Source organism: Podarcis vaucheri, assembly GCF_965113315.1.
Source record: "Podarcis vaucheri genome assembly, chromosome: 1".
NCBI classification, from domain to species: Eukaryota; Metazoa; Chordata; class Lepidosauria; order Squamata; family Lacertidae; genus Podarcis; species Podarcis vaucheri.
The window spans coordinates 135989618-136016623 of NC_138759.1; the positions used below are offsets into that span (position 1 = coordinate 135989618).

A 27006-nucleotide genomic window follows, 5' to 3' on the forward strand; every position below is an offset into this window, starting at 1 on the left:
AAATGGGTCCCCAAATGCATGTATGATTAAAAGTAGGTCCTGGGTCTTCAAAGGCTGAAGATACTTGGTTTGCGCTGATTGGCAGCAGCCCTCCAAGATTTCAGGCACGATCTCTCCCAGTCCCACCAGGAGATGCTGGGGACTGAACCTGATGCCTTCTGCATGCTAAACAGCTGTTCTACCACTGAGCTATGGCCCCAGCTCACAATATTGCTGTCCGGATAAAATGGAGAAGGTGGAGGCTGAAGTGTGTATGCTCTGTGGAGGAAAGGTGGGATAAAAGTGTAAGAAGGAATAAAGTATGTAAACTAGCCCAGAAGTGAATAAACTACAGTGTATTTTTATCTTACTCTCCTAATAATTTGTATATAAATTATAAAAGTGGTATATAAATTTTGTTAAATAAAAAAGAGGAAATGTTCAGACTTTCAAACAGTGTGTTATGCCTGAGCCTTCATTGCTGCAACTCCCAACAGCATTTTCGTGCTCACAAACACCTGATGAAGGAACCATTGTGACATAACCCATTCAAGCAGATATAAGGGGCAACAGGCTGTCAACAGTGGCAGTAGTTGGGAGCTCCCTGCTATTAAAAAGCCACAGGAAGTCTTTTCGTACTGCCTGAGGAATTAATCCCTTATTTAACGTGCAGAATTGCTGGATCGATATAACAGGACTAGAGCTAACATTTGCTTGGATTTGGCACTGTTGATAGGGAACTGCCTGCTGCGTCCTCCGCTGTGAAGTCATCCTGGTCTTTGGGCCTCCAGCACCATCTTCAGCATGTCCAGCCCATCTAAGAGGCGTATGATAATGGTCTTCTACTGGATTAGGAAGAAGCCCCAGACAGAGAAGCCGTGCTCTAGCACCTCGGCCAGACCTTCTGCCTCTGCACCGGCTTGCAGCACTCCTCACATTTCGCCCTACTTTACGAGGAGCAAGGCACAACCCGCTCCGCTCAGGAGGTCCAGCAGGCGCAAGGTGCCGCGATTGCCGAATCTCACCGACCCCAAGTTTTTAAGATCAGTCATTGGCAGCGTTGGCCGGAAGAGAGCAAGCAGGCGTGGCAAGCAAAAGAAGGCTCCAGTGGGAACAGGAAAAGGGGAAGCGGCCTACTGGAGTCGCCATTGACATACACTCTCAGCCAGAGCGAATTTTGCCAAGCAGAAAAACTCCTGGCCGCAAGGACAACGTCCACGGCCAGGCCAAGAACCAGCCAGCAGCCCATCTTGGAGGAAGGGAGATCGCCCTCCGGGGAGCGGGGCCAGGTGACAGCGGCGCCTGCGCAGTGAGGGGGCAAGCGGCCTTCCCTGACGAGCTCGAGGGAGCTTACAGAGAAAAACAAGCTCAAAACACAGGAAGAAAACAATTTTTAAAAGAATAAGAATTGAGTATGGATAGACTTTATAGGCTGCAAACCGCCCCGAGGCCCCCAGAAGAAGAGCTGTATATAATAAATAGTAATAACATACATAAATAATTACAATAAAAACGACACTAGCAAAAAATACATTCCATGTTTTGTTTTATATTTTTATCTGCCGCCCTTTTCCTTGGCAGGAACTCAAAGTCAGCGGCTCAGGGCCTCCGGGGGAAGCGGTCCGGCGGCAAAAAGATTCCTCCGCCTTCCGGCCGGGCTCCCGGAGCCTCCCGACGTCACCTTCCCGCGTCGCCCAATGCAGGCGCCGGATGCGGAGGGGCGGGGCAAGCAGGCCCCGCCCCGGAGCGGCCTTCTGTTGCTAGGGCCGCGGAGTCGGGTAGCAACGGCGAGGAGAGGCCGGAGGGCGCGCGCCCCGCGGAAGGAGCCAGCGAGCCAGCGCGGGTGGGCCGGGAGCGGCGTGCCGGGGCCTCCTCGCTGGGCGCCGGGCCGGGGCTGCGGGGGCCATGCAGGGCTCCATGGTCCGCCGCACGCAGGAGCTGCTGGGGCGCGTGATCCGGAAGCCGCCCCTCACGGAGCGCCTTCTCAGCAAGCCCCCCTTCCGATACCTGCACGACGTGATCGGGGAGGTCAGCCCGGGCTTCGAGGGGGCGCGCGGAACGGGAGGGGGGACCCGCCGAAAGGACGCGCCGCGCGGCTTGCGCTCCCCGGTTGCCAGGCAACGGGCGGGGAGGGAAGGGATGGGGCTTCCCCTCCCCCCGCGCCACCTCCAAGCGGTTTACAAAAGAGGAATTCTCGAAGGTTGACAGATAAGAAGAATTCGCCTCGGCGGTCCTGGGCATCCCTTGGGCGCGCGGCCTTGTCTAGGCGAGAATGTTCTTGGCAGGGGGCGGAAAGAGCGCAGCCCAGGCTGTCTCATGAGGCAGGGAGTTCCAGAGGCAGGCTCTGCCGGGCGGGTATCCATGCGGCGCCTGCAGCAGGGGAGGGGTCCCAGTGGGCACGTGCCGGGTAAAGCAGCTTCGTAGGTGAACTGCTCCCAAGTCCCTCAGAAGCCCATCAGTTCACCATCCCCCAGCCACGCGCCCCCGGCCCCCATCACCCTTCCCAGTTGTAGAATTCTGCAAGGTCGCCCACTCCCTGTCTAGTTTCTGTGCAGCTGCCCCTTTTAGCAGACCACAGGTTCCAAGCCAATAAAAAGAGGCGCAGTATTATAAAACCTTCAAAATTGTATAGCCTTTGATCTTTTTTAAAAACTTAACCATCACCCGGATGAAAAGCCCTCCCATATACGCAGGCATATGAAGCCACCCTTTCAGGTGTTAGGCTTTTTAAATAAAAATAAAAATCTGATAGTAGCAGCCAGGGTTATCCCAGGTCTAGCAGGCTAGCATAGTAGGTGGAATGCTGTTCTTTTGATTTCCACATGCCATGAAAAAGCTTTACCTATGATTTTTTGTAGGTCAGCTTGCAGTTAAAGTTGCCTAGGCCATTAGGGAGGGAGATAGGGGAGAGACCCTAGGGGCATTGAAGGTGGTGAAAGAATGGCACCCACCCTGCCAGCCCTTCGTTGTAGGTACAGTGGTACCTCGGGTTACAAACGCTTCGGGTTACAAACTCCGCTAACCTGGAAGTAGTACCTTGGGTTGAGAACTTTGCCCCAGGATGGGAACAGAAATCGCGTGGCGGTGGCACGCCAACAGCAGGAGGCCCCATTAGCAAAAGTGTGCCTCAGGTTAAGAACGGTTTCGGGTTAAGAATGGACCTCCAGAACAAATTAAGTTCGTAACCCAAGGTACCACTGTAGTCTTTTAACACTGAAAAAACTACCAGATTCATTGTATCATAGTTTTCTCCGCAAAATAAATTAGATGTTAAATTCTTCACTTTGGCTTGTTCCCATACTGAAGATCTTCAGAAAGACATCTAAGTAGTTTTAAGCATTTACTGAAAGAGAAAGAGTCCAGTTTGCTGGTTAATTAGTCTTATTTTTCTGTTGGCTTTTATGTACTTTCACATTTTATTTTTATTACTGCCTGGCCTTTGTTAGTTACCAAATTCAGACGTAATTTTTCTGTGTTAGATCTCCCTACCCTTGGTGGTGGTTCTCAAATAGTTTCCTAAGACTGTAAATGCTGACAACTTATTTGAGACTGTTCTATAATTCTCTATTGAGGAAGGCTTCAAAAATGGCATCTCTAGAAACACCATGCAGGTAGAAGCAGCACCTGTCCTTCGTTGCCATAGAGTCATATGACGTATCACACAGAGAATTTTGGAGCTCTTACGTATTACCAGCCAACGATAACATAGCAACTGACCCATAAGAATCCCATGATCTACTGGTGGCTTCTGCCCTGACATTTGAGCAATACCTTCCTGGTCTTGTAGCTTATTAAAAACTGGTTTACTCATGCTTTTGTTTTACTCATCCAATTTACTCTGTCAGTGCCTTAACTGCAAGTTGCATTTGAAATGGTAATGAAGAGAACTGTCTTCAAAACTAATTAGCACTGAAAAGTTAGTCATTGTTTTGGAAGTTATCAATCATAATATTATCTGAACTGAAAATTCAAGCCCATCCAGAGACTCACAAGAATCCAAGTTCCTTTCACCTACCCATCCCACCTGCACAGATATGTATCCATGTACTTATAATATTAGTTGCTAAAAGAATGCTTAATCTCTGTACAGATAACAGTTGTAACCGAAGAGTTGTTTTGTTATAAACTAAATGTAAGAATACCATAGAGCAGGATTTCTCCAGAGGCTGTCATGGATTGTCATGATCATCTCTACCATTATCTGTGCTCTAACAATTGTGTATGCTTTGGCACAACTCCCCACTCCTGATAGAATTCTAATATATGTGAAGATCAAACTGCCTGCCAAATCCAGAATCCAAACACATTCTTTTCTTTTATAAAGGTAATTAGATCAACTGGTTTCATGAAAGGACTGTACACAGAAGCAGAGATGAAATCTGATAATGTTAAGGTATGCAAAGCCTTTAATTGTTTCAACTTTTAAAATGAGAGTATAATACACATGCACACTAATCTGATTATATGCCAGGAAGATCACAGTTTATGCTGAAATCTGGATAATTTTATGTAACTGTGTTGCCCTACCAGGATAAAGATGCAAAAATCGGCTTCCTTCAGAAAGCAATTGATGTTGTCATCATGGTGACGGGGGAACCCTTGGCAGTGAAGCCTGCACGTATTGTTGCTGGGCATGAACCTGAAAGAACCAATGAACTACTCCAGGCAATTGCCAAATGCTGTCTTAATAAGGTAGGGTCTCTACATGGAGCTTTATCCCTGGACTTAAATCTTACACAAAGTTTCCCTGCAAGCACCAGACTGAACTTGAGCTGGGGGGAAAGCGAGTTTGGGGAGTCACAAGGGAAAGGCACCTTGGGGATAGATGCCGTGGAAAAGCGACATGCCTCTCTCACCACCACCACCAACTCAGTGCTTCCCTCTTGAAGTGCTTTCCTCCCAGTGCCCTTTGCAGTACTGTAGGTACATAGCAACCAGGCATTTGTATACAAGAGTTGGCTAGTAACAGGTCTCATAACGAGTCTCCTGTTACTGAAGATCAGGCACTCATTAAGAATTCACTGTATAGTTAACTTACAGTACAATGGCATGCACTTCTACTCAAAAGGAAGTCTCTTGTGCTTAATAGGTATTGATACATTGCCTGAAACTGGTTTAAAGTGAAAATCGCGAGAGCAATTTAAGAATTTCCCATCAGGCAATCTATTGCGAATCCCTGCTTGCCCTGTTGGCAGCCAGTATTGCACACTTCAGTCAGGCCTGATGCTCGCCCACTCTGTCCCTCCCTCCGCAGCCCAGCTGCCGGCCAGGGTATCAGGGGCTAGCTTAGCTGGTGGGCAGGAGGCTCCCCCCTCCCCAAGTTGAGCAGTTCAATGAAGCTCTGATGCCCCTCCAGCTCGTGTGAGCCAGTGCGATGTTGGAGCTTAGTAGGGCTGGGCAATGTATTCTGGCTACTTCTTCCTCTAAAGTGGGGAGAAAGAAGCAGCTGAGAGACATTTAGCTGCTGATATATCACAATGTTGAAAGCCACGTGTCGCCCAGCTCTAGTGCTTAATGGGGTTTACTTCCAGGTAAATGGGTACGGGTTTAGACTCTGGTTTAAGAGCCTCTCCACTGGCAAAACTTAGAAGCTGGATGTCCACCTAACTGCACTGAATTCAGTGGAACATGCTCCTTAATAAGCATAATTAGGGTTGTTTCCCTAAAAGGAATTGTTCAAAATTGAAAGGAATGATAACTAAGATTGTATACATATTTTTCTTTTAAGACAGAAAGAAATCAGCATTGTGTATAGGATAGAAATGACCATTGCCAAGATTATGCTCAGTTTAACAGGTTATCTCTTTGTAGCTATCCAGTGATGAAGCTGTTCAAAGAGTCCTTGCAGGGGAGAAAGCTGATATGAAAGGAGGGATATCATCTTCTAAAACCCAAAACAGAACAGAAGATCAAAGATCCCATAAAGAGGTGCTGTGAACAACTTTTGGGTTAAGGGGAGTATAAATAATTCTTGTTGCCTGAGCAACTAGAGAGAAGACTGTGTTACAATTTAATAATTTTACATTTTATTATATAGGGAAGAGGTGACTCAGAAATAAAAGACCGAAACTCAATTCAAGACCAAAAACCCAAAGAAGAGATAAAAGAGGAAGGGAGCAGGCGAAAAGAAAGAGAAAGTGACAAACATAAGGATTATGAGAACCGGCACAAAAATCTTGATAAAGACAATTTTAAAGAAGGTGAGAAACATGAAAGAGAGAGAAATAAGAATAGGTCAAGCAAACAGGGAAGAGAATCAGAGAAAATCAGAGACAAAGAAAAAGGCGATGGGGAAGAAGAAAAAGAGGAGCACGATAAAGAAAGGGACAGAGAAAGGAAACAACACGAGGGTGGAAGAGAAAAAGACAGATTAAGAGAAAAAGACAAAGAGAGGGCCAAGGACAAGGAACATGAGAAGATCAGAGAAAGGGGAAAAGATCGAGAAAAAGATAAACGAAGGGAACGAGTGAAAGAGACAGAGCAGTCACGTGAACAAGGAAAGGACAAGGCAGATAAAAAGGTAAACGGATTTTTTTTTATTTAAAAAAGGCATAAAGTAGCCGTTGATGAGAACTATAATTAGCAGATCTGTTGAAGAATCTCTTTGTGTTTTTCTTTCGGTTTTGCACATGAGACTTCTGTGTGGAATCAGGCCTGCTTGTTATGAATCCCTTGGGGGCAGGGTGGGTATCAAAATCCTGCACTGGGAAGAGCAAAGGAATACAAATGTAACCTGGTTTGAGGGTGGCTAGTTAAACCAAAAGGCTACTGAGAGAAAAATAAGCTGTGGCTGCTTTCTCTTTGAAAACGCGAAAGCTATTTATATAAGTTTGTCTGTAGCACTAATCAGAACGTGTGGCTGCCTTGTAAGACAGAGCTCAGGAAAAGCGTGGTTGCCTTCATATTAGCAAAGCTAGAGATGGATTTTCAGAAATAAACCACAGGAAAATCTAGAGGCATGCTTCAGTTGCTGAACTGATTAAGGGAGTATTACAGTATATAGTCTCTTGGTTAATAGGGTGCCCACCCTGATTGTGGAAAAAGTGTGTAAAATGTATATGGGAATAGTGTGTTAACTGTGTCTGAGGAATGAAATCCGTGTTCCCAAATGCTTTTTACAATAATAGCCTAATACCTATGTCCAGTGAAGTAATGTGTGAAACAGTCCTGAACCCATCTTAGAAGCTCCACCCACTTTTGCACCTGGCCCCACCCACCAGTGGCATGTAGCCCCAAAGGTTGCTCATGGGAGAATGTGGCCTTCAGACTGAAGAAAGGTTCCCCACCTCTAAAGCCAAACCATGGTCTAGCTCGCAGCAGCAGGAGGACCAAGGGAGGAGAGTAGCACACCCAGTCTCCTAACAATCCTCATGTTCTCATTTGGCTTAGCATAATTTGCAAACCAGCTCCTACTAACCATTGCAAAAGTTCAGTATAAATATTTTTCTGTAGCTTACAGGATCAGAGGAGAATGTAACTAAAAAACTGTTGGAACGATCTGTAAAAGATAAAGCTGAGCCAGAGAAAGAAGTAAGTAATCAAGTATACGCATTTTGCAAAGCAGTTAAAATGTTTCCATTCTGTACTCAGTACAAGTGAAAATCAGCTTGTGATTTCAAAATATTAAAGCCATTTAAAAACTTACTTATTTTATTAACATATTTGGTTTGACATTGCATGAACAAACCTTCTGGGTGATTTATCTGTATACAGCATTTATACCCCACTCCTCTGTCAAAAAGGCTCCCAAAGCAAACTACTGATCAGTAAAAAAAGACCATCCCTGCTCTGAGACCTGCAACTAAATGGCACAGTACCAAAGGGAGAAGAAGGGGAAAAACCAAACTCGGGCACCAGTTCTTATTTACAGAGTTCTTAGAACGTTCAGCTGAGATGGGACCTGTTCAGTGAGAGAGAGAGTGAAGAGAAACTGGTCTCTGGCCAGAGTGAACGAAGGGGTCCTGCTTGCCCTCTCCCCTCTGCTGCAGCCTGATGCAGTGGCTACTGCTGGGTGACACAGTTGATGGTTTGGCATGTGAATGAATCCAAAGGAAGATGCTTTACAGTCAGAGACCCTTGATGGGGGTGAGATCTCCACTCAAGCGAAAAGGGAGCTTGCTTATTTAACTATTCCTATTTCTAATAGTCTTCCTGGTTTTAATGATTCATGCTGTGGTCAGAGAAAAACACATTACAAAGAAATCACAACGTAACCTTTTTAGAATTGCGTTATTGGTTAAGTAAATCTGGTGCCTGTTCCATTTTTTTGTTAAATGTTAGCATTTTACTTCTGAAAAATGCTCTCAATGTTTTTTCATATTCCAAAATTGTGTGATGCATCTTCTCCTCAAGTTTATGGGCTTCTGGGCTTGAATGAAATTTGTAGTGGAGATGAAATGTCACAAGGGATTCAACTCCAGTTCATTGTTTGGTGCATAGTAGAAGAGATGGGTAGGAAATGGGTTCTAGAGAAATTCCCATACAGTGGTACCCCGCAAGACGAACGCCTCGCGAGACGAAAAACTCACAAAACGAAAGGTTTTTTCATTTTCGAGTTGCCTCGCAAGACGAATTTCCCTATGGGCTTGCTTCGCAAAACGAAGCCTGCCCCGGGGACAGCGGGTCTTCTCTTTTGAAGCAAGGGGCGGCAGGGAGATCGCTTCTCCCCACCGCCCCTTGCTTCAAAAGAGGTCCGGGGGCAGCGGGAAGCGCTTCCCGCTGCCCCCAGACCACTTTTGAAGCAAGGGGCGGTGGGGAGAAGCGATCTCCCGGTGCTCCGAAGCGGGGCGGGAACACCTTCCCCCACCGCCCCGCTTCAGAACGGTGCTCCGAAGCGGGGTGGGGGGGCGGGAAGTCCTCCGCTGTCCGGGGTGATTTTAAAATGCCGCTCGCCAGCATTTTAAGATCGCCCGGACAGCGGAGAAGTCCTCCGCTGTCCCGGGTTTTTTTAAAATGCTGGGGGTGGGAAGAAAAGCCCTTGTCCCCCCCCCCCAGCCTTCAGAAGAAGTCCGGGGACAGACTGTTTCCGGACCTGGTCTGAAGGCGGTTTCCCTAGGAACGCATTAATTGATTTTCAATGCATTCCTATGGGAAACCGTGCATCGCAAGACGAAAAAACCGCAAGACGAAGAGACTTGCGGAATGAATTAATTTCGTCTTGCGAGGCACCACTGTACTTACACTTTTACTGAGGTGACCAGAAGTAAAGACAAAAGTTTTAATAGTTACGTAAGAGAGGAAATTTCAGTGCCAAATAACAAGCGGTATCTGCCAAAACAGAACTGTTACAAATACAGATGCCTTGTGCTCCTTTCCCGCTATATCACTCCTTCTGGGAGCTTCTCCTATTTATCTTCTTCTTCTTTAAGAAAAGTGTGTGTGTATAAATATAAAATATGCCATCTCTTTATCATCACCTCCTTCCTTACCAATAGGGAGGAGCAGCTGCTCTGACCACAGTGTTTACACCAGTGCTCAAATTAATGGGGATGGGAAATTTATGGAATCCACACACCCCAACCCCACTTCCTCCCAAAAATAGTAGCAAAATGGATTGCCACAAAAGATAAAGGCACCAGGCTCCTTCAGCACTAGGGGTGAATCTTGCTTACTCTGAAAGTGTGGAAAACTTCAGTAGACTGAAAAATTGTGAGTTGTGCCTTTTTAAATTGCGTGCTTTGTATATCTTTTCAAGAGTGAAAACGCAGCAAGATTATCAAGGCAACATTCAACAAAGGGACCAAGACAACGAGCCAAACCTGTTGGTGAAGGTAGCCAAAACAAGTCTTTTGTTTAATTCTTTCCTGAGAATTCTTGAATTTGTAGCACTTCATAATCTACGGTCCACATAAGGCACAAAGGAAGCCACTTGTTCTCACTACATGAACAAGTGCTTCTCTTTTGTGTGCCAGAGGAGCTGGAAGCTTCCGCTTTTAGTTTTTAACTAACTACAATTCTTCGTAACATGAATACAGATGTACCTTGGAAGTTGAACAGAATCCTGTTCCGGAAGTCTGTTTGACTTCCAAAATGTTCAACTTCCAAGGCATGGCTTCCTATTGGCTGCAGGAAGTTCAGCTTCCAAAAGAACGTTTGAAAACTGGAACAATCACTTCCGGTTTTTGATCATTTGGGAACCAAAACGTTTGGCAACTAAGCTGTTCGAATTCCAAGGTACGACTGTAACTGTATCAGTCTGGTTTTGGGATCAAGTGTACCCTAAGAAAGCTGGAATTATAAAGTACTATAAAATAAAAAGCTATAAAAGTAAAGTACCTTTACATTACAGAGAAGTCATTTGGGGTCAGTAGGACCCCGTGAGGTAAAGTACTTAAACATATAAGAAAGGGGTGTGAGATATTTTAAAACACAAAACTGTTCAGTTAACATGTATATAACGTAATTAGAACAATTGCATAAACATAACAGTCTAATAATTACGAGGAGTTAATGATCCACAGCAACAATAAACTTCACAGAACTTGCAGCCATGGCCCACACTACTTAAGCAGCCTGCGTACAATTTCATTTTCACATGTTGCATGGACAACATGAGTGCAAAGGAGATGCAAGCCCTTTCTCTTAGCCCCATCCCAGCTGCTCTTGACAGCTGTTCTTTGAGTTCAGCTGTAACCTCCACAGCAAGGAACTGCTACATGGGAGGCTTGCCATGTGATTTATGACCCTGGAAGATCAAGGTTCTTAATTGCAAGGGAAATCTACATGAACAGAAGGGACATGCATCACAGGGACATGTACTTTAAAGTAAGAAGTGGAAATTTGCAATCTTTTTTCTGGTATGTGAAAGAGAAGGGTAGGGGAGTAGGGAGCCGACTCATTCACATAGCAGGAAACTATGGTTTCCCCCCGTGTCTTTATCAGGTCTCTGCATATTTTAGTGTTTCTAAGGTTATAGTACGAGCTGCTGATGTTGTAGCAGGAGATATCTGTCAGTGTACAGGTTTGATAGTTTGAAGAAGTAGTAGCACAGCCATTTGATAAATCGGCTGGGTAACATTGTGGTGAAGATCTTGATGAAGTGTCTGCATAACTCTGCCAAATCTAAACATGTCTAAATGATCCTAATAGCATATAGCACACATTTCTCTGTGAATTCTCTCATGTCAGGGCGAAAGGAAACTAGTAAAAGTGTATCTAGTGGTGCAATTGAAAGAGCAGCTAACATGTTAAAACAGAAAATTGAGCCAGTTATTACAGCACAAGAGCCAGGTAAGAAAAGGCAAAGCTCTCTTGCTTCGTCTTTGAGCACTAACTAGATGTCAGTTTTTTATAAGTGCTATAATTACAGCTTTTGTTTTACCACGTATCAACATACAGTGTGTTGAAGAAGTGCTTTTGCATCCAAGAGAGCTGATGTACTTTAGTCACTAAGACACTGCTACAAATCAAAAAGTCCCTATTGCAAACCATGTGTCTATTTAGATCTCACTGGGTGAGTCTCATTCAGATTCAGTCACTTATCTTCAGTATAGGATGATATTACTGACGTGCCCTGCAATGTTGGAAAGTGCTACATGATAAGTATTATTACCAATCTTTAATGGCAAGAATTGCTAATACGTTTAGGGCAGGAGTTCGCCAACCTTGTAAGTGGCAAATCACTGGGGACTCCCCAAATGCTACTGCCTTCCGTAGCAGAGACATGATTGCTAAATGGAAAATTTGCCAGCTCCTTTCCTGAATATCCCAGTAAATTTTCTTCTCCTGCCTCTGATGAGAGGGAATTGGGAAGGGTATTCTGTCCCGAACTATCAGCCTAGAAACTGGAACTGTAATTTTGGGTTTCCAGAACTTTTGGCAAATGTGTTTAGGAGAGTTTTTAGAGGATGGAGGGTGAAAACCTGTATTGTCTCATGGCTTCCTACCACAAACTTTTATGCTAGGAATATTAATGGGAACTAATATCATTGCAGCTACACTTGCAGAGGAAAAACCGGCAACTGTTTTACATGGAAAAGCTGAGCCAGAAATTGCAGTAAAACAGAGAGGTAAGCAAAACAGTAGGCACTTTTCTGTGCTCTCTTTGGAAGGTTATCTTTTCAGAGCCATTGCTTCTTTGCACCGTAGAGCTTCATGTTTTGTTTTAACCTCTTTTTTTAAAAAAAATTCTTCCATGTCAACGCCTTCCAGGGTGTAACTTGAAGAGACTGATAGTTAAAGTATTAGCTTACCAGACATAATTATCACAATAGATTTGGAATTTTTTATTCCCCTGCCATATTTGTTGTAAAGAATAGACTCTTTTCAACATAGTTTTTTTCTCTGAAGAAGAAATAGAGACTGATAAGGTCGAAAGCAGCTATTACTAATTAATAGCTTGCTGCCTGGAGCAATTTTGCTGTTTTTCCCCTAGGGTGAAAATATGGCATCCCAGGACAAACTGAGGGAAACATGTTGTGTTTGATGTGTGTTTGCATTTTCCTGCTCCACTCCCTGAATCGCACACCCTGACCTCACAGAATGTGAGCTTACCTTTCTAGTACATGTACGGCAACAATCCAGTAATCAAGAAGAGTGTTTTGTGTTGCTGTCCTGCATACAAACAGTGGAGTGTCTGATCCAATTTTTAATTGTTCCTAAGCATGAGGAATAAGGTAAGGTAAAGGTACCCCTGCCCGAACGGGCCAGTCTTGACAGACTGTGGGGTTTGTGCGCCCATCTCACATCTATTGGCCGGGGGCCAGCGCTGTCCGGGGACACTTCCGGGTCACGTGGCCAGCGTGACATCGCTGCTCTGGCGAGCCAGAGCCGCACACGGAACGCCGTTTACCTTCCCGCTGGTAAGCGGTACCTATTTATCTACTTGCCCCCGGGGGTGCTTTCGAACTGCTAGGTGGGCAGGCGCTGGGACCGAGCAGCGGGAGCGCACCCCGCCGCGGGGATTCGAACCGCCGACCTTTCGATCGGCAAGCCCTAGGCGTTGAGGCAGCAAGCATGAGGAATAATTAGTATGTATTTATGTTGCAGGTGACTCATCCAGTGATGCAGGTAAAAATTATGCTGAATTTTAACACATAATCATTTTTTTAAAAAAATTAAGAGAATTTTAACTATGGTGAAGTAGAGCTTGGAAAGAGACAGCTTTTTCATATTGGTATATGGCTATTAATCTAATGTTAATTTGTTTTTACATTGGAATACAATAAATGCCACATAAGCAGTAAAGGAGAAATAGATTGCCAATTGGCCTTTGTTTCATATGCAATACTGAATTTATCTCTGCAGCATAATCATGGCATCTGTGTGTGCTGGGAGGGGAAGTTCTGCTTATTTCAGTATTAGAAAAGAAATTATTATTTATTAAATTTATATATGTTACCAGCATTTGGTATTTATACAGTTTTCAAAATGACTGACTGTTTTGTTTCATAGAAGGAGATGTTTTGAACACTGCTGCCCCTGAAAAAATTGTTGTTTCTGAAAATAGTGAAATTACTAATGAGCTTCCTCCTCAAGTCACCCAAAGGTATGTCTGTATCTTCCCTTTTATTAAAGACTAAAAATTTGGGGTACAATCCAGTTTAAGTTATGCACTTAAATGCTACTTATTTCAGTTAGAAAGATTTGAACATTATTAATTCATTAATTTAAGTCAGTGGTGTGTAAACTTGCTTATGGTTTGGATTGTAACCCCATGAATTTAAACTGACAATGGCTTGATGACACATTAGATAGTAAATTGACCGTAATCAGGAAATTCATCAAAGCCTATGAAATTGTAAAAGCTCTGATCAAACTGTAATACAGTGGTACCTCGGGATGCGAATGGGATCCGTTCCGTAGTCCTGTTTGCATCCCGAATGGAACGCAAGGCGCATCTGCGCACGAGCGGGTCGTATTTCACCGCTTCTGTGCATGTGCGTGATGTCATTTTGAGCGCATGCGTGAGCAGCGAAACTCGGAAGTAACGCGCTCCGTTACTTCCGGGTTGCCGTGGAGCACAACTCGAACGCGCTCAACCCGAAGCACATTCAACTCGAGGTATGACTGTATTACTCAGTAAACTGTGGTTTGCTAATTAAGAGGTAGCTAAGAGTTCCCGGCTTCCTTTCCCCCCTTCCCCCAGAATAATTTCCCCCCTGCCCTTGTTGGCACTAAACATGGTTTAGAATTGCAAGTGCACAAATGCTAGCCTGAGAATAATAGAACTGTAGAGTTGGAAGGGATCCCAAGAGCCCTTTAGCGTTGCTAACCTTGGTTGTTGTTAATCATAAACCACAATTTGAACCCATGGTTTGAATTCTTCCGAATTTTAGATTGTAGTTACAAGAAAACCAATTTAGGAGTAAACTGTGGTTAGTGTCATGTGTATATGTTTATAAAGTGTCAATAGGACCAATAGCACACAACAATGGAAATTTGCTCTGGAGTGGGAATGTATGTCTCCAAAACTCCTAATTTACAAACAATGGTTTTCAAGGAATCAATGTAACACCTGCACAGGACCACAATGTTGCTGAAATACGACTTACTCCTAAGTGTTGCTTTCTACTGTTTCATCTTTAAAGTTTGTGGCACGTATTCTAATATGCATTATTATGCCTGAATAGAAACAACAAAGAGTAAAATTAACTGTAATGCAGTGGTGCCCCGCAAGACGAATGCCTCGCAAGACGGAAAACCCGCTAGACGAAAGGGTTTTCTGTTTTGGAGGTGCTTCGCAAAACGAATTTCCTATGGGCTTGCTTCGCAAGACGAAAATATCTTGTGAGTTCCTGCGGGGGTTTTTTCCTCCCCCCCTTTTTCCCAAGCCGCTAAGCCGCTTATCAGCTGATCCTAAGCCGCTAAGCCGCTTAACAGCTGATCCGCTAAGCCACTTATCAGCTGATCCGCTAAGCCGCTTATCAGCTGATCCGCTAAGCCGCTAATAGCGCTAAGCCGCTAATGGGCTTGCTTCGCAAGACGAAAAAACCGCAAGACGAAGAGACTCGCGGAACGGATTCTTTTTGTCTTGCGAGGCGCCACTGTACATAAATTTCAGATTAGAAACATTTGAGCTCTTACCTCTTTAGATGTAATCCAATTTAAAAGGTCGTCTTCCCCAATATAACAGTACCTTCTGGCATGGCGTCCTTTGTTGTAGTGAACGGGAGAGCCTGCGTCCAAATCAGGGCACAAGGGCAACTGTCCTTCAGAGACTTACTCTTCCTTCTCTGCATTTGGGCCTAGAACATACCCATTGGACCTTGTAGCCATTGATTTCTCCATTGATTGCTTTATCCTCCCTAAGTCTGTTTCATCCTCTTTAGAAGCCATCCAATTTCATGGCCATCACTACTACTTGGGGAAAATGTTGATTTGCATTATTAATATTAAGCTTATTAAATTATGCAAGTTGCATTCAGCAGGAAAAGATCAGCCTCAGGTTAATTTGTTATATCCCTTCAGTCATCTATGTACAGCATTGTACAGCCAATCAGCATTGTTCAATCAAAATGAAATATATTTCAATTCCGTTGATTTCAGTAGAAGTGAAATATGTGTTTTACTGTTTGGCATTGAAATCAGGGTACTGTACTGTACTTTGGCTGGATTTTTGGGGGAAGGGGGGGGTCTGGCTTGGAATCTCCTTGTGTTCTGATTAGAATACAATGAATTAAGAATTGAACAATTCTTTAATTGCATTGTATATTCTTTATTAATGAAGGCACGCCAGTGCTTGATAAGATTTTTGCAAATTGCTCAAAATAAGTGGTTTCACACACTAATTTGTGTTAAGAAAGGAAATGCTCGTTACCTCCCTTTACAGAAGACTTCCACGACCCAGCAGTGCAAGGCCAGCTCCGCCCCGGATAAAACGCCAAGAAAGTGCAGAGGTTTTAGCACCAGAGAGGTCAGGAAATATTTTATATTTCTGCTGAAGTATTGTTCTATAGTTTGTTTTATTATCAAATGTGAAGTCAAGTGTGTGTTAAACTTTCTAGGCCTTTAGAAGACTAGAAAATTGTCCTCGACACAATTTTTCCTATTGATGTGGTATATTCATAAATGCAGAAATGTGATAGTTACAGCAAATTAGACTGCAGTCCTACAGCATCCATGATGATGGCATACTCTTGAGTCTCTCCTGTTTCTGCATTAGAATGTTGAGAAACATAAGTGTTTCTAAGCTCAGAGAAGAAAACCTTTATTTTGTTTACAATATTGTCAATAGTTTTCATTTTCATATTTTTCCACATTTTTTGGGAAGTGGCCATAAGATAATGTAGACTTTTCTCTGTCTGTCTCCCACCTTCCCCAGCTTTCTGCGCTGACTAGCATCAGATGAGCAGGGCTTTGGGTTTTGCAGTTCTTGTGCCACAGATTATTTTACAACCACACACAACTGCTCTGCTCATAAATCAGTGGAACTTTAAAAATTGTAATACTAAACCCAACTTGCCATCTTTATGGGGGTAAATAGCTTGAAAATTCCCAAAACCTTTTTATCTTTAGACACCTTTAGAATACACCTTTTTCTTTTAAAGAAAGGATTCTACAGTATTTTCTATCTTGAATGATCACTTGTAACACCATGCCTGAAGTATAGTCCTGTTCTTCCTTTCTTTTAGAAATGGCAGTGCCAAAATAGTGACAAATGTCATTATAGACAAAGAGGAGGAAGAAGATGACGATCAGTTTGTTGTGGAGTCAGCACTGCATCTGCCTGAAATGGCAGAAATGGCAACGGTCGGTTAATACATTTTCTCATACAGATGTGAACCAAGCATTAACTTTGTGTTGTCTGCTGCTTCCTTTTGTCTCTTTCTGAATAGAGTTCCAGTGGTATGCTTTATGCTTGATATTGAAGCACGATGAATGGAAGTGAGTCTAAGCTGGAAGCACCCTCCAACCCCATTAGGAAGTTTGTGTTGTCATAGTGTATGATTAAGGAGAGGAACAGTGAATTAACAGTTACAGGCAGCCTAGAAGCCTAAAGCCCTTGCTTCCATTTCATAATTTTGCCAGAGTATGAGGTGCCCCTGATTACCTTAGAATGGCTGCTGTGGAACCCCTCCCCCTCTGTATTTTATACTACGAGGATCTGGCGCAAATCCCATTGATAGTCAAACCACATGTCATCTTGATTGGTCCATGCTCCAAGTTGTACAATTGAGCTCCCTTTTTATTTTACAGGGACGGATGATAGAATTGTAAAATGCAGTTCTCAAGTTGGCAGATCAGTGGGTGTTTTTTGGTGGTAAGGTGGCGGGGAGGCAGTCGCTATTCTTAGAACAGAGAGAAAATGAACGGTCAGCTCTCAAGTATTATTGTCTCCTTACTTGTCTAGTTTTAATTTATTAACTTCCCTTTGATTTCTATTGTTCAGGAGGCAACAGTAGAGTTGGAAGAAGATGAGAAGCATGGCAAGTCTTTTTATTTTCTTAAGGTTTTTCTTTACTTGCTTGTTTGTGATTAAGTCCCTCATAACTTGTCACTTCCTATATCCTTGGTCTTCCTTTCAAGATTCAATACGTATGCGGTCCAATTCATGCTTTCTTGTCAACTACTTGCTTTGACTTGAGATAACTTCAAAATCCCTTTCCATCCTTTTTGTTCCTTGTTCTTAATGAAATTTGGCACAAGTACAATGATTTTGACACTTGTCAGGTCTTTCATAGATCCAATGTTTGTAATCCAATTAAAAATATGATGCCTTCTCTTGCTGACTTTTATTATACCTTAGTGGCTGTATGTACATTATAGGAGTTTCAGAAAGAATGTTTCATTTCAATGTTCTATACAGAAGAAACTAGTTGGGTGTATGAACCAAAACTGAGCCACTATAAGCACTTTTTTGGGGGGGCCTTTTTAGAGAGGTCTTTTGCAGTTAAGAACTATAATTTTTATCTTCAACAGGTGGGCTTGTCAAAAGAATATTGGAAACAAAGAAAGATTATGAATTGTCCCAGTTGCCAAAATCTGCTGAGAAGGTAATCATGCAATAAACCTCAAAGAATTGAGTGTTCTTAGTTGCTTATTCGTCAGTGTTTTCATTCCAACCTCTTTTTCAACGTTGCATTGCTCTGTATCCTACAAAGTTAAACTAATGTTTCCAAAGAAGGAACATTTTTAGTAACCTCTTATAAAATAAAAACACCTAGCAGACACCGTCACGTTTTATGAAGCACGTATGTTAAAGGCTGTCTGGTTCAATAAAACCAGGAGCACTTTACTTCCCTCATCACTCCAGCAAACCTCTAGCACAAGTCATGTGTGCATCTGCGATGCTCTTGGAAGAATCTGCCCGTTATCCTGTGCTTCCTAACAACAGACTTGTTGATCCTGCGATAAGAAGATCATAAGAAACCCCATCAGTGGTGTTGGGTTAATGGCAGTGTGGGCTGGGCTCCACTGCTGATCTCTTTTCCCAGCATCGCATGTTGCTGCTGTGTTGCAGAGAAGGGGAGAGACGAGGCCGCAGAGAACTCGGCACAGCAGCAGGGGTGTCAGATTGGCTCTGTTTCTGTGCCACTGCTAAGCTCCCTACTGCCTTGTCCCTCCCTCCCGGTAACTGGCATCAGTGTACAGCGTTGAGAAGCCTGATCAGCAGCTCCTGTTGGTTGCTACTGTTTGATAGCCAAACAACCATTGCTGTCATCAAGTGACAAAGTGACTTCAATATTCTTGGTTGAGTTTTGGTTATTCATAACTCTGCTGTCGAACATTCTGTGGCCTCAAGTTACAAACTTTCATATTGACCCAAATGAATCCATCCTAACCCACAAGGCAGGTCCCAAACACAGCAAGTCATACTGGGAGAGAACCAATCATGGTTCTTTTGGACACAATCCTTTCCTCAGGCAGGTCCAAGAGAACTAGCCTCAAAAGCACAGCTCCATCTTCACTCCATACGCATCCTGTCTGCAGACATATACCTTCTGTTGCAGGCTGCATCGTACTTATGGCCCACAATCTGTTACTTTTTACCCACATTCATTATATCTTTATTATTTGTTGAAATGTGTACATAAGCACAGTCGTACCTTGGATCCCAAACGCCTTGCGACCTGAACGTTTTGGCTCCCGAATGCCGCACACCCGGAAGTGAGTGTTCTGGTTTGCTAACGTTCTTTGGAAGCCAAAGGTCCGACGCAGCTTCTGCGGCTTCCGATTGCGTGCAGGGAGCTCCTGCAGCCAATCAGAAGCCGCGCCTTGGTTGTCGAACGTTTTTGGAAGTTGAACGGACCTCCGGAACGGATTCCGTTCGACAACCAAGGTACGACTGTACTTCATTGTTGCATCACTGAATCTCCTTGTGTGCTGGTGTGGATAGATTTTGGATAGATTTTCCCCAGGATTTTGACCTGGATGGATGGATGGATGAGAGGAGTAGTTTATGCCGTCCTTAACTCCTTGAAGAAATACCTTCAGGTATCTGAAGAAGTGTGCATGCACACGAAAGCTCATACCAAGAACTAACTTAGTTGGTCTTTAAGGTGCTACTGGAAGGAATTTTTTTATTTTGACTATGGCAGACCAACACGGCTACCTCCTTGAAGAAAGAATGGCATAAGAATCTATTATTATTATTATTATTATTATTATTATTATTATTATATGTATATGCCATCCATCTGACTGGGTTGCCACAGCCACTGTGTAGCTTCCAACAAAATAGTCAAACACAAAAAACCTCAATCCTTAAAAGCTTCCCTGTACAGGGCTGCCTTCAGATATCTTCTAAAAGTCAGATAGATTTTAATTTTCTTAACAGCTGATGGGAGGGCATTTCACAGGACGGGCACCACTGCTGAGAAGGCCCTCTACCTGTTTCCCTGTAGCTTCGCTTCTCACAGTGGGGGAACCGCCAGAAGGCCCTCTGAGCTGGACCTCAGTGTCTGGGCTGAATGATGGGAGTGGAGACGCTCCTTCAGGTATACTGGGCCGAGGCCGTTTAGGGCTTGAAAGGTCAGCACCAACACTTTTAATTGCACTCAGAAACTTACTGGGAGCCAGTGTAGATCCTTTGAGACCGGTGTTAATATGGTCCTGGCAGATCATAATGATTTCCTGTAATGGTAGTAGTAGCTAGTGCTACTGAGGAAAAACCTGTTGCACCCCTCTTACAGTTTTGTCATGTCCAGAGCAGGAAGTTCTCTGCTTGGAGAACTTAGTTGGTGGAGATCGCATGTAAGGTGTTTAGTCATATACTAAGAGAGGCAGTGAACATCCTAAGCCAAACAAGTCAGAAGCAGAATCTTAAATTGGCCTTGAATGTTAATGGGCATAGAGTAATGCAAATAATGTGGTTTTGGCTGTGTGTCCTTTTGCATCTCTCTGCTTTAACAGAAAGTGTGCTATCTTTGAGATCATTCTTGACCATTGCACTATTTTCCAATGGCAGAATTGGGCTAAGGTGAGTGATCTTTAATTATTAATTAGTATTGGTTTCATTGATGTGCCTCAGAACACACCTATTTTCTATTTTTATGTTTTGGTTTTCAAATCTATCCCATATATTTAATTCACCCCTTAAACAACAATCCCGTTCCTTCACTATTTGTCTATTTTTGTGTGTGTGTTTTTAACAATTAGGAAAAACCACTTTTGTCAGAAGCAGCAAGGAGAAAAGAGAAAGATCTAGTAGCAAAGGAAATAGAGAAGTTCCGTGGATCCATTCAGGCCCTTTGTCGGAGCGCTCTCCCCCTTGGGAAAATCATGGACTATATTCAGGAAGATGTGGATGCCATGAAGAATGAACTCCAGATGTGGCAGAATGAAAATAAACAACTTGAAGAGGCCCTACAGAAAGAACAAAGGTGAGATTATTTGAGAAATTGCACGGTTGCAGCGCAGTTGGTTAATCCAAAACAACATGCATAGAGTTTTGTGATGCTAATCAGGTCTGGGAGGGCCAAGCTGAGGGAGAAGGTGGGGCAAGAAAGGTGTATCCCAGCAGTGAAGGCTTCTACTGCAGTAAAATATAATGGGCGGAGTTAGAACAATCCCACAAACTTAAACGATGTGAGCTAAGTCTATTGTCATGGTAGTAGAAGCAAATGCGCAGGTGCTGTTGCCTCTGGGGTCATGTCACTGTATTAAGCTAAAGTGAGCAACTCAGCAGCCTAACACAAGGCTTCCCACCACTTACGTGTTGACTGGCACCCAGCTGAGCAGTCAGCCAAGCTCTAGCTCCAAGGAGGTTGGGCAGGGAGGTTTAAGGAGTACAGCAGCACTGCCTGCCCTCTGCTCAAACCAACCTCCCCTGAAAGTTGTGAGCCAAGGAGCTTCCTAGCTGCTGCCTCCACTGGGAATTGTGAGGAAGTTCCTTCCACCTGTCCTGTGCACGAAGAGGACATTTGTTTGATTATATATATTTGCCAAGTCATCTCACGCAGTGATCCTCTAAGTAACATACAATATAAACATTGGAACATACAAAATGCAAACAAATTCAGAATTGGGTGATTGCACTCAATCAACAATAAAGGACAAGTTATCTGCTCTGGCACAATCATATAAAAATGAAAACCCCTAAAACTTATTTCCAGCAGATTAGAAACTAAAATTGGAGATGCTGAAATAACATTAAATTGTTAACAGGCCTGGGAGCATAAGAAGGCCACTGCCTGGTGCTGAAAAGACATTAAAACAGATGTTAGGCACATCTCTTTAATGAGAGGTTTCCAAATACAGGGAAGGGGCCACCACCAAGAAGGCCCTCTCTTTGCCACCTTCCCTGCTTTAGTATGAGATGACATTCATAGGAGAGCCTCTATAGATCCTATTGGAGCTTGGGTAGGTTCACATGGGAAAAGGTGTTCCATTAGATGCTGGGGACCCAAGTGGTGTGGAGGTTTAGAAGGTAAAGCCAGCACTTTGAATTGGTCATGGAAATAAATTGGAAGTCACTGGAAGAAGGAAAGGATGTAATACACTCAAAACACTTGTCCCAGTTAGCAATCTTATCACCACATTCTCCACTAGCTAGAGTTTCTAAGCTGTTGTTGTTGGCAACCCTATGAACAGTACATTGCAGTTGTCCAAATGGAACATTACTGCTGAAAGATGGACTGGAAACTTTATATATAAATAAATTCCAGTAGGTGGGCCATAAAGTGAGTTAGCCCTAGGCATAGGTGGGTGAGCAGAAACCTGTCAGGATTTGGGGGGCTAAGACTGAAAATGCTTACCAATCTTCCTAATCTAGCATTTGTAGCTAGAGAACTACCCAAATAGAACAGAGGAAAGGTAGCTCTGTCAGTCACCAAACTGTACTTCTCTTTCTCTGCCTCCCGCCTCCTCTCTGCCTAGCATGTTCCCTTTATTACATTCTTAACAAAACTCTGACCAACAAACTTTGGAAGCCCTCCTGAGGCTACAAAACAGTTCCAAAGCCTCAGAGACAGTTATCACCTTGGACTGTTTGATATCTAAGGCAGTCTTAGATTCTGAGGTGATCTGAATATCTCCAAGATGGGGGTCCTTGACTCTGCATTCCATGGGAATACCCAGCCCTTCAAAGGAATTCAGGGTGTTAGCATATGTGGATGATCTTGTTTTATCTGCAGGACAGTCCTTTAATTAGAGATTGTGACTTAACTAAATGCTATTCATAGCAAGAGTATTAAAGCCTCCAGTACTACTCTCCCCCCCCCACCCTTTTCGCAATGCAACACTGACTCTTCCCACTGGTATTAATGACAGTGGATAGTACAAAGAAAGTTATGTGGCTGTTTCTCACCCCTGCTAAGTTATATAAAAACACTATCCTTATGATTAGTATCTGCCTATGATGAGGTGTAAGATAAGGCTTAAGATAGCTATCATTCCTACTCATATCAACTTTGTCAGGCAGATCCCAACTGTTCTTGTTTTACCGAATAGTAAACAGAGTAAGATGCTTGCCTAAAAGCAATTGAGGGTTTCCCCCCTCTGAACTGGGATTTGAGTGTAGAACTCTCAGAGCTCATTCCAACCTCCTGCTTGACTTCCTCTTCCCCTACCCACTACAGTGGTACCTCGGGTTAAGTACTTAATTCGTTCCAGAGGTCCGTTCTTAACCTGAAACTGTTCTTAACCTGAAGCACCACTTTAGCTAATGGGGCCTCCTGCTGCTGCAGCGCCGCCGGAGCACAATTTCTGTTCTCGCCCTGAAGCAAAGTTCTTAACCTGAAGCGCTATTTCTGGGTTAGCGGAGTCTGTAACCTGAAGTGTATGTAACCCGAGGTACCACTGTATAGGCAAACATTAGAGTGTTTGTTTGTTTGTAGTATGTACTTTTAGTTTCTCCCCTTACATTTGCTCTCTTTGCTTCAGATGTGTTTGTCTAACCGTAATGGATTTCACAAGAATTTTTGTGTAAGTTCCGTGTTTTGTCTCAACAGTATTACAGACAGTGTTGTGGAACCATTGAAAGTAGAACTTGCAGAGCTGGATCAGTTGATCAAAGACGAACAAGATAAGATTTGTGCTAAAATGGCCAATGTTTTAAAGAATGATGAAAAAATTCAGAAGATGGTTCATAACATCAACTCAAGGAGGTGAACAATGGAACACGCAAGCTGGAATGGATTTTCTTCTAAATAGAAGAAATAAATCTTTGTGTTGAAAGAAATCTGTTGCATACAGCAGCAAATACAGTTTCAAATAAACTTATTCACGTGATGGTGTATGGCCTCAGGAGATTTATATTGTGTAGGTGAAATTTGCCATTTATTCAATGTTTGTAAAAAGCTTTAAAAAACAGTCAATGCAAAACATTCGCTATATTTAACCTATATTGTGATAGGTTTTCTATTGTCAGCAGAGCTCACTTTCCTGGATTATTTAATAACAATATACTCTGATCAGGTTTTGTACCCTTCATGTCTGGTATATGTGTGGCATTTTGACCAATATATAAATATATTGTATGAAATTTTGGGTGTAGCTTGAATTTACTGTTGGAGTAGCTTGAAATATGACCTTTTGTTGGCAAACCCTTTAAGAATAATTATTTAAAAATTCATGCAGATCAAGAAGCAAAATTGGGTTTATCTGTCTTTCCTTAAGTCATACAAATAAGAAAGATAACAAAATAAGTTTATCTGAACATGTTAATTATACTTGCCTTTATTTATGTAGTTAAGTACTTTTCCTCCAACTAAATGGCCAGTCATGTATGTTTTTACTTTAAATCATTCTGAGAGAATTTGAGCAGGGGGTGTATGCATTTTTGCATGGAGGGTTTATTTGGGGGGGGGTTCCAATTTTTTTTTTAAGAGTACCTGCAATACTTGCACTTGGAGACCCCATAAATCTTGGATGGTCTTGGTAATCAGCCATATTTGTGGCTTCTCGCCTTGCCTAACGGAGTACTGCCTGATGTCATACTGAGTTGTGGAGATGTTCTTAAGTGCCTCTCATTGCAAAGTCAAAAAGAATGCAGCTCTGGAATAGGCCTGAAATTTAACTATTGCATTTCATTTCCAGGGTGCTAGGAACTCCTTCAAGGCATATTGAAGCAACAAATCCCAGCTCTTCTCCCAACACTTGGGACAAAAGAATCCCTGCTGCTGTGCTCTGCTTCTGGGGTGTGCCAAGCACCTTGGAAGCAAACACAATACATATAAGCCTATCCCTCCTCCTGATTTCTTAGTTCAGGAAAGGGATAGTGTGTTTGTGCAGATCTTCTGGAACATTTGAGTCTTTCTGAAGTGTAGCCCAGCTCCTTCATGGTAATGATTTCCCAGCTTCAAGGGTTGGGACTTGTTCACGTTGCATTGCACTTGCAGAGTGCTTAGAGTGCCTTAGAAACAGCACAACTGCATGAATTTCCCATCCCACTTTACTTCAAGCTTGGAAGGACACCTGAGACTTGTCATGCTTGGCAAAAGCGGGTAAGGACACAGCATGCTGTGTGTGCTTGTGGACTTGCTTATTGATGTCCCTGTGTCATATAAACACAGACTACATATAATCTGAATCTTTTGAAGCTACACCATTATTTAAGTGAATGTGATTCAAGTTTCCATTCCCCACCCCCCCACCCCCGGTGGATTGGATTTGAGAAATCTCATGGTCTCTTCGTTTGCATATCTACCATCTCTCCATTTTCTCATAAAATTATATTTCTTATGGGTTAAGTATGGCTTACTGGATGTTGCACAGGTGAAAGGTAATGTGGGATATGGTTTGAAACCTTGCGCTTATTGACTGAGAAGTCTCAGAAATGTTTAAGGCTTGGAGAAAAATGCTGTGTTGCAATAGTTTAGCAAGCTATTTAATAAATTGTGTGCACTTTATCAGTCTGACACCCTGATCAAAACATTTGGAAGTAATGACATTTACTTCTAATAAATAACACAGCTTAGGATAACAGTCTAAGCCCTTACAGAGGAGTGTATATGATTTGTTTGCTGTCTAGTAGAGTTTTTGACTGAATGGTTCCCGCTGCCTTTATAAAGAAGCCATCCCAAAATTACTACAACAAATGTTTTTGCATATATTTCAAAGTAACTACAGAGCCTTAGTATATGGTATGATTGTCATATTTGGAAAGGGATATTAGAAGTTAATTTGGGGGAAATGTCTTAAAAAGCATCAGCAGAAGTGCTGAACTGTTTTCAGCTGCAGTCTTTTCAAAATGCATGTAATTGTATATAGGACTGAATTCAGCATTGAAAAAATCCCATCACATTTAAGTGTGGATCTGTATATATGGTTAAAACTGTTTGTGTTAGAAGAATCCAGCATTTTCTGTATGTGAGTAAAAATGTACAGCCTAAAATATAATTTGTATTATAAATTTATTTTCTTTTTATATATAATAATTAAATGACATATTTTTTCTATGAATAGTGGTGTTTGGATTGTAGTTATTTTTGAAAGCCAATAAAATGAGAAAGAAGACTGTTTATAGAAACAAAGTATATACACAAAGTATCAAATGTGGTGACAATATTAATAATGCAACAAAACAACAACACCACGAACTGGCTTATAAGTATAAAACCAAATTTACTAGAATAATAACTAGAATAGAGATAGACTAGTAACCGTTCAAGCAACAAACATACTTCTTTTGCCATGTGCAAAAAAAGCCTGGAGATACTGTAAACATGGAGTGGATAAATGTACAACTGTATCGTAACAAGTTACATGTGCAATAAATGTTATACAGTGGTACCTCGGGTTAAGAACTTAATTTGTTCTGGAGGTCTGTTCTTAACCTGAAACTGTTCTTAACCTGAAGCACCACTTTAGCTAATGGGGCCTCCTGCTGCTGCCGCGCCGCCAGAGCACGATTTCTGTTCTCATCCTGAAGCAAAGTTCTTAACCCAAGGTGCTATTTCTGGGTTAGTGGAGTCTGTAACCTGAAGCGTATGTAACCTGAAGCATATGTAACCCGAGGTACCACTGTACAGACTGGATAAATGAACTGTTCAACAAGTAGCATAAGTCCAACCCCGTGCTGCCACAATGGCAAGAGTAGCACACTGGAGAATATGAAAAAGTTTTTCAAAGATTGAACTGGATGAGATGTTCTTCAATAGGTCTTGAGTTGGAAACACAAAGCAAGTGGGCAAAAGGAGACCTGTTCTCAGGATATATTACAGGTTTCGCTACACGCTGTGAATACTTTCTTTATCCTGAGCCAGTTTTGTATGACTGGCTTTTCGGACTGATGAAGCGTGCAACCCTTGAATGGTTACAAGTCTATCTCTATTCTGGTTATTCTAGTAAATTTGGTTTTATACTTATAAGCCAGTTTGTGGTGGTGTCGTTTTGTTGCATGTTATATAAACAGTCCATGGTGACTGCTGGGGCACTTGCTCCCTGCTGCAAGGTCTTTTCCACCTGGCCTGGAGGGCAAGGCCCAGACTCCAGCTCCTGGGGGCACTCCTCCATCTAAACCGAATGCTGGCCAGTCAGCTTCCTGCATTTAGAAATGTGGGCTTCAATGACACCACACACATGCGGCGGGTTTTTTTTGGGGGGGGGGGTGTCCAGGGGGCATAATCCTACCCTCTCTCACTCTCTGTGTGAATGGTGTGAGGTCTTCTCAACATCGCTCACACCTCCAACTGAGGCACCTGATCA

At 42.9% G+C, this 27006-nt stretch overlaps 1 protein-coding gene across 5 annotated transcripts; it reads left to right on the forward strand.

The window, feature by feature from the left end:
* Nucleotides 1-1831: 1831 nt before the first annotated feature.
* TRAF3IP1 (TRAF3 interacting protein 1) lies at nucleotides 1832-23589 on the forward strand. 5 transcript variants are annotated; one of them, XM_082238951.1, is made up of 17 exons: nucleotides 1832-2007; nucleotides 4304-4372; nucleotides 4510-4671; nucleotides 5791-5907; nucleotides 6017-6499; nucleotides 7432-7509; nucleotides 9674-9749; nucleotides 11107-11208; nucleotides 11913-11987; nucleotides 12967-12987; nucleotides 13372-13465; nucleotides 15749-15832; nucleotides 16551-16668; nucleotides 17309-17345; nucleotides 17839-17912; nucleotides 20518-20741; nucleotides 23310-23589. In XM_082238951.1, the coding sequence occupies exons 1-17, from the start codon at nucleotides 1885-1887 to the stop codon at nucleotides 23467-23469; spliced, it is 2097 nt and encodes a 698-aa protein (XP_082095077.1). In that variant the 5' UTR covers nucleotides 1832-1884; the 3' UTR covers nucleotides 23470-23589. The 5 variants fall into 5 exon arrangements, with proteins under 5 accessions (XP_082095077.1, XP_082095078.1, XP_082095079.1 ...); XM_082238955.1 differs by lacking the exon at nucleotides 1832-2007 and adding an exon at nucleotides 2246-2403; XM_082238952.1 differs by lacking the exon at nucleotides 12967-12987.
* The last annotated feature ends 3417 nt before the right edge of the window (nucleotides 23590-27006 follow it).

Excerpts from the sequence above, each read along its gene's own strand:
- TRAF3IP1 (XM_082238951.1), top strand. The coding sequence starts at position 1,885 with ATGCAGGGCTCCATGGTCCGCCGCACGCAGGAGCTGCTGGGGCGCGTG. Across the intron at positions 2,008-4,303 it reads TGCACGACGTGATCGGGGAG|GTAATTAGATCAACTGGTTT; the intron begins GTCAGCCCGGGC and ends TCTTTTATAAAG. Across the intron at positions 11,988-12,966 it reads AATTGCAGTAAAACAGAGAG|GTGACTCATCCAGTGATGCA; the intron begins GTAAGCAAAACA and ends TTTATGTTGCAG.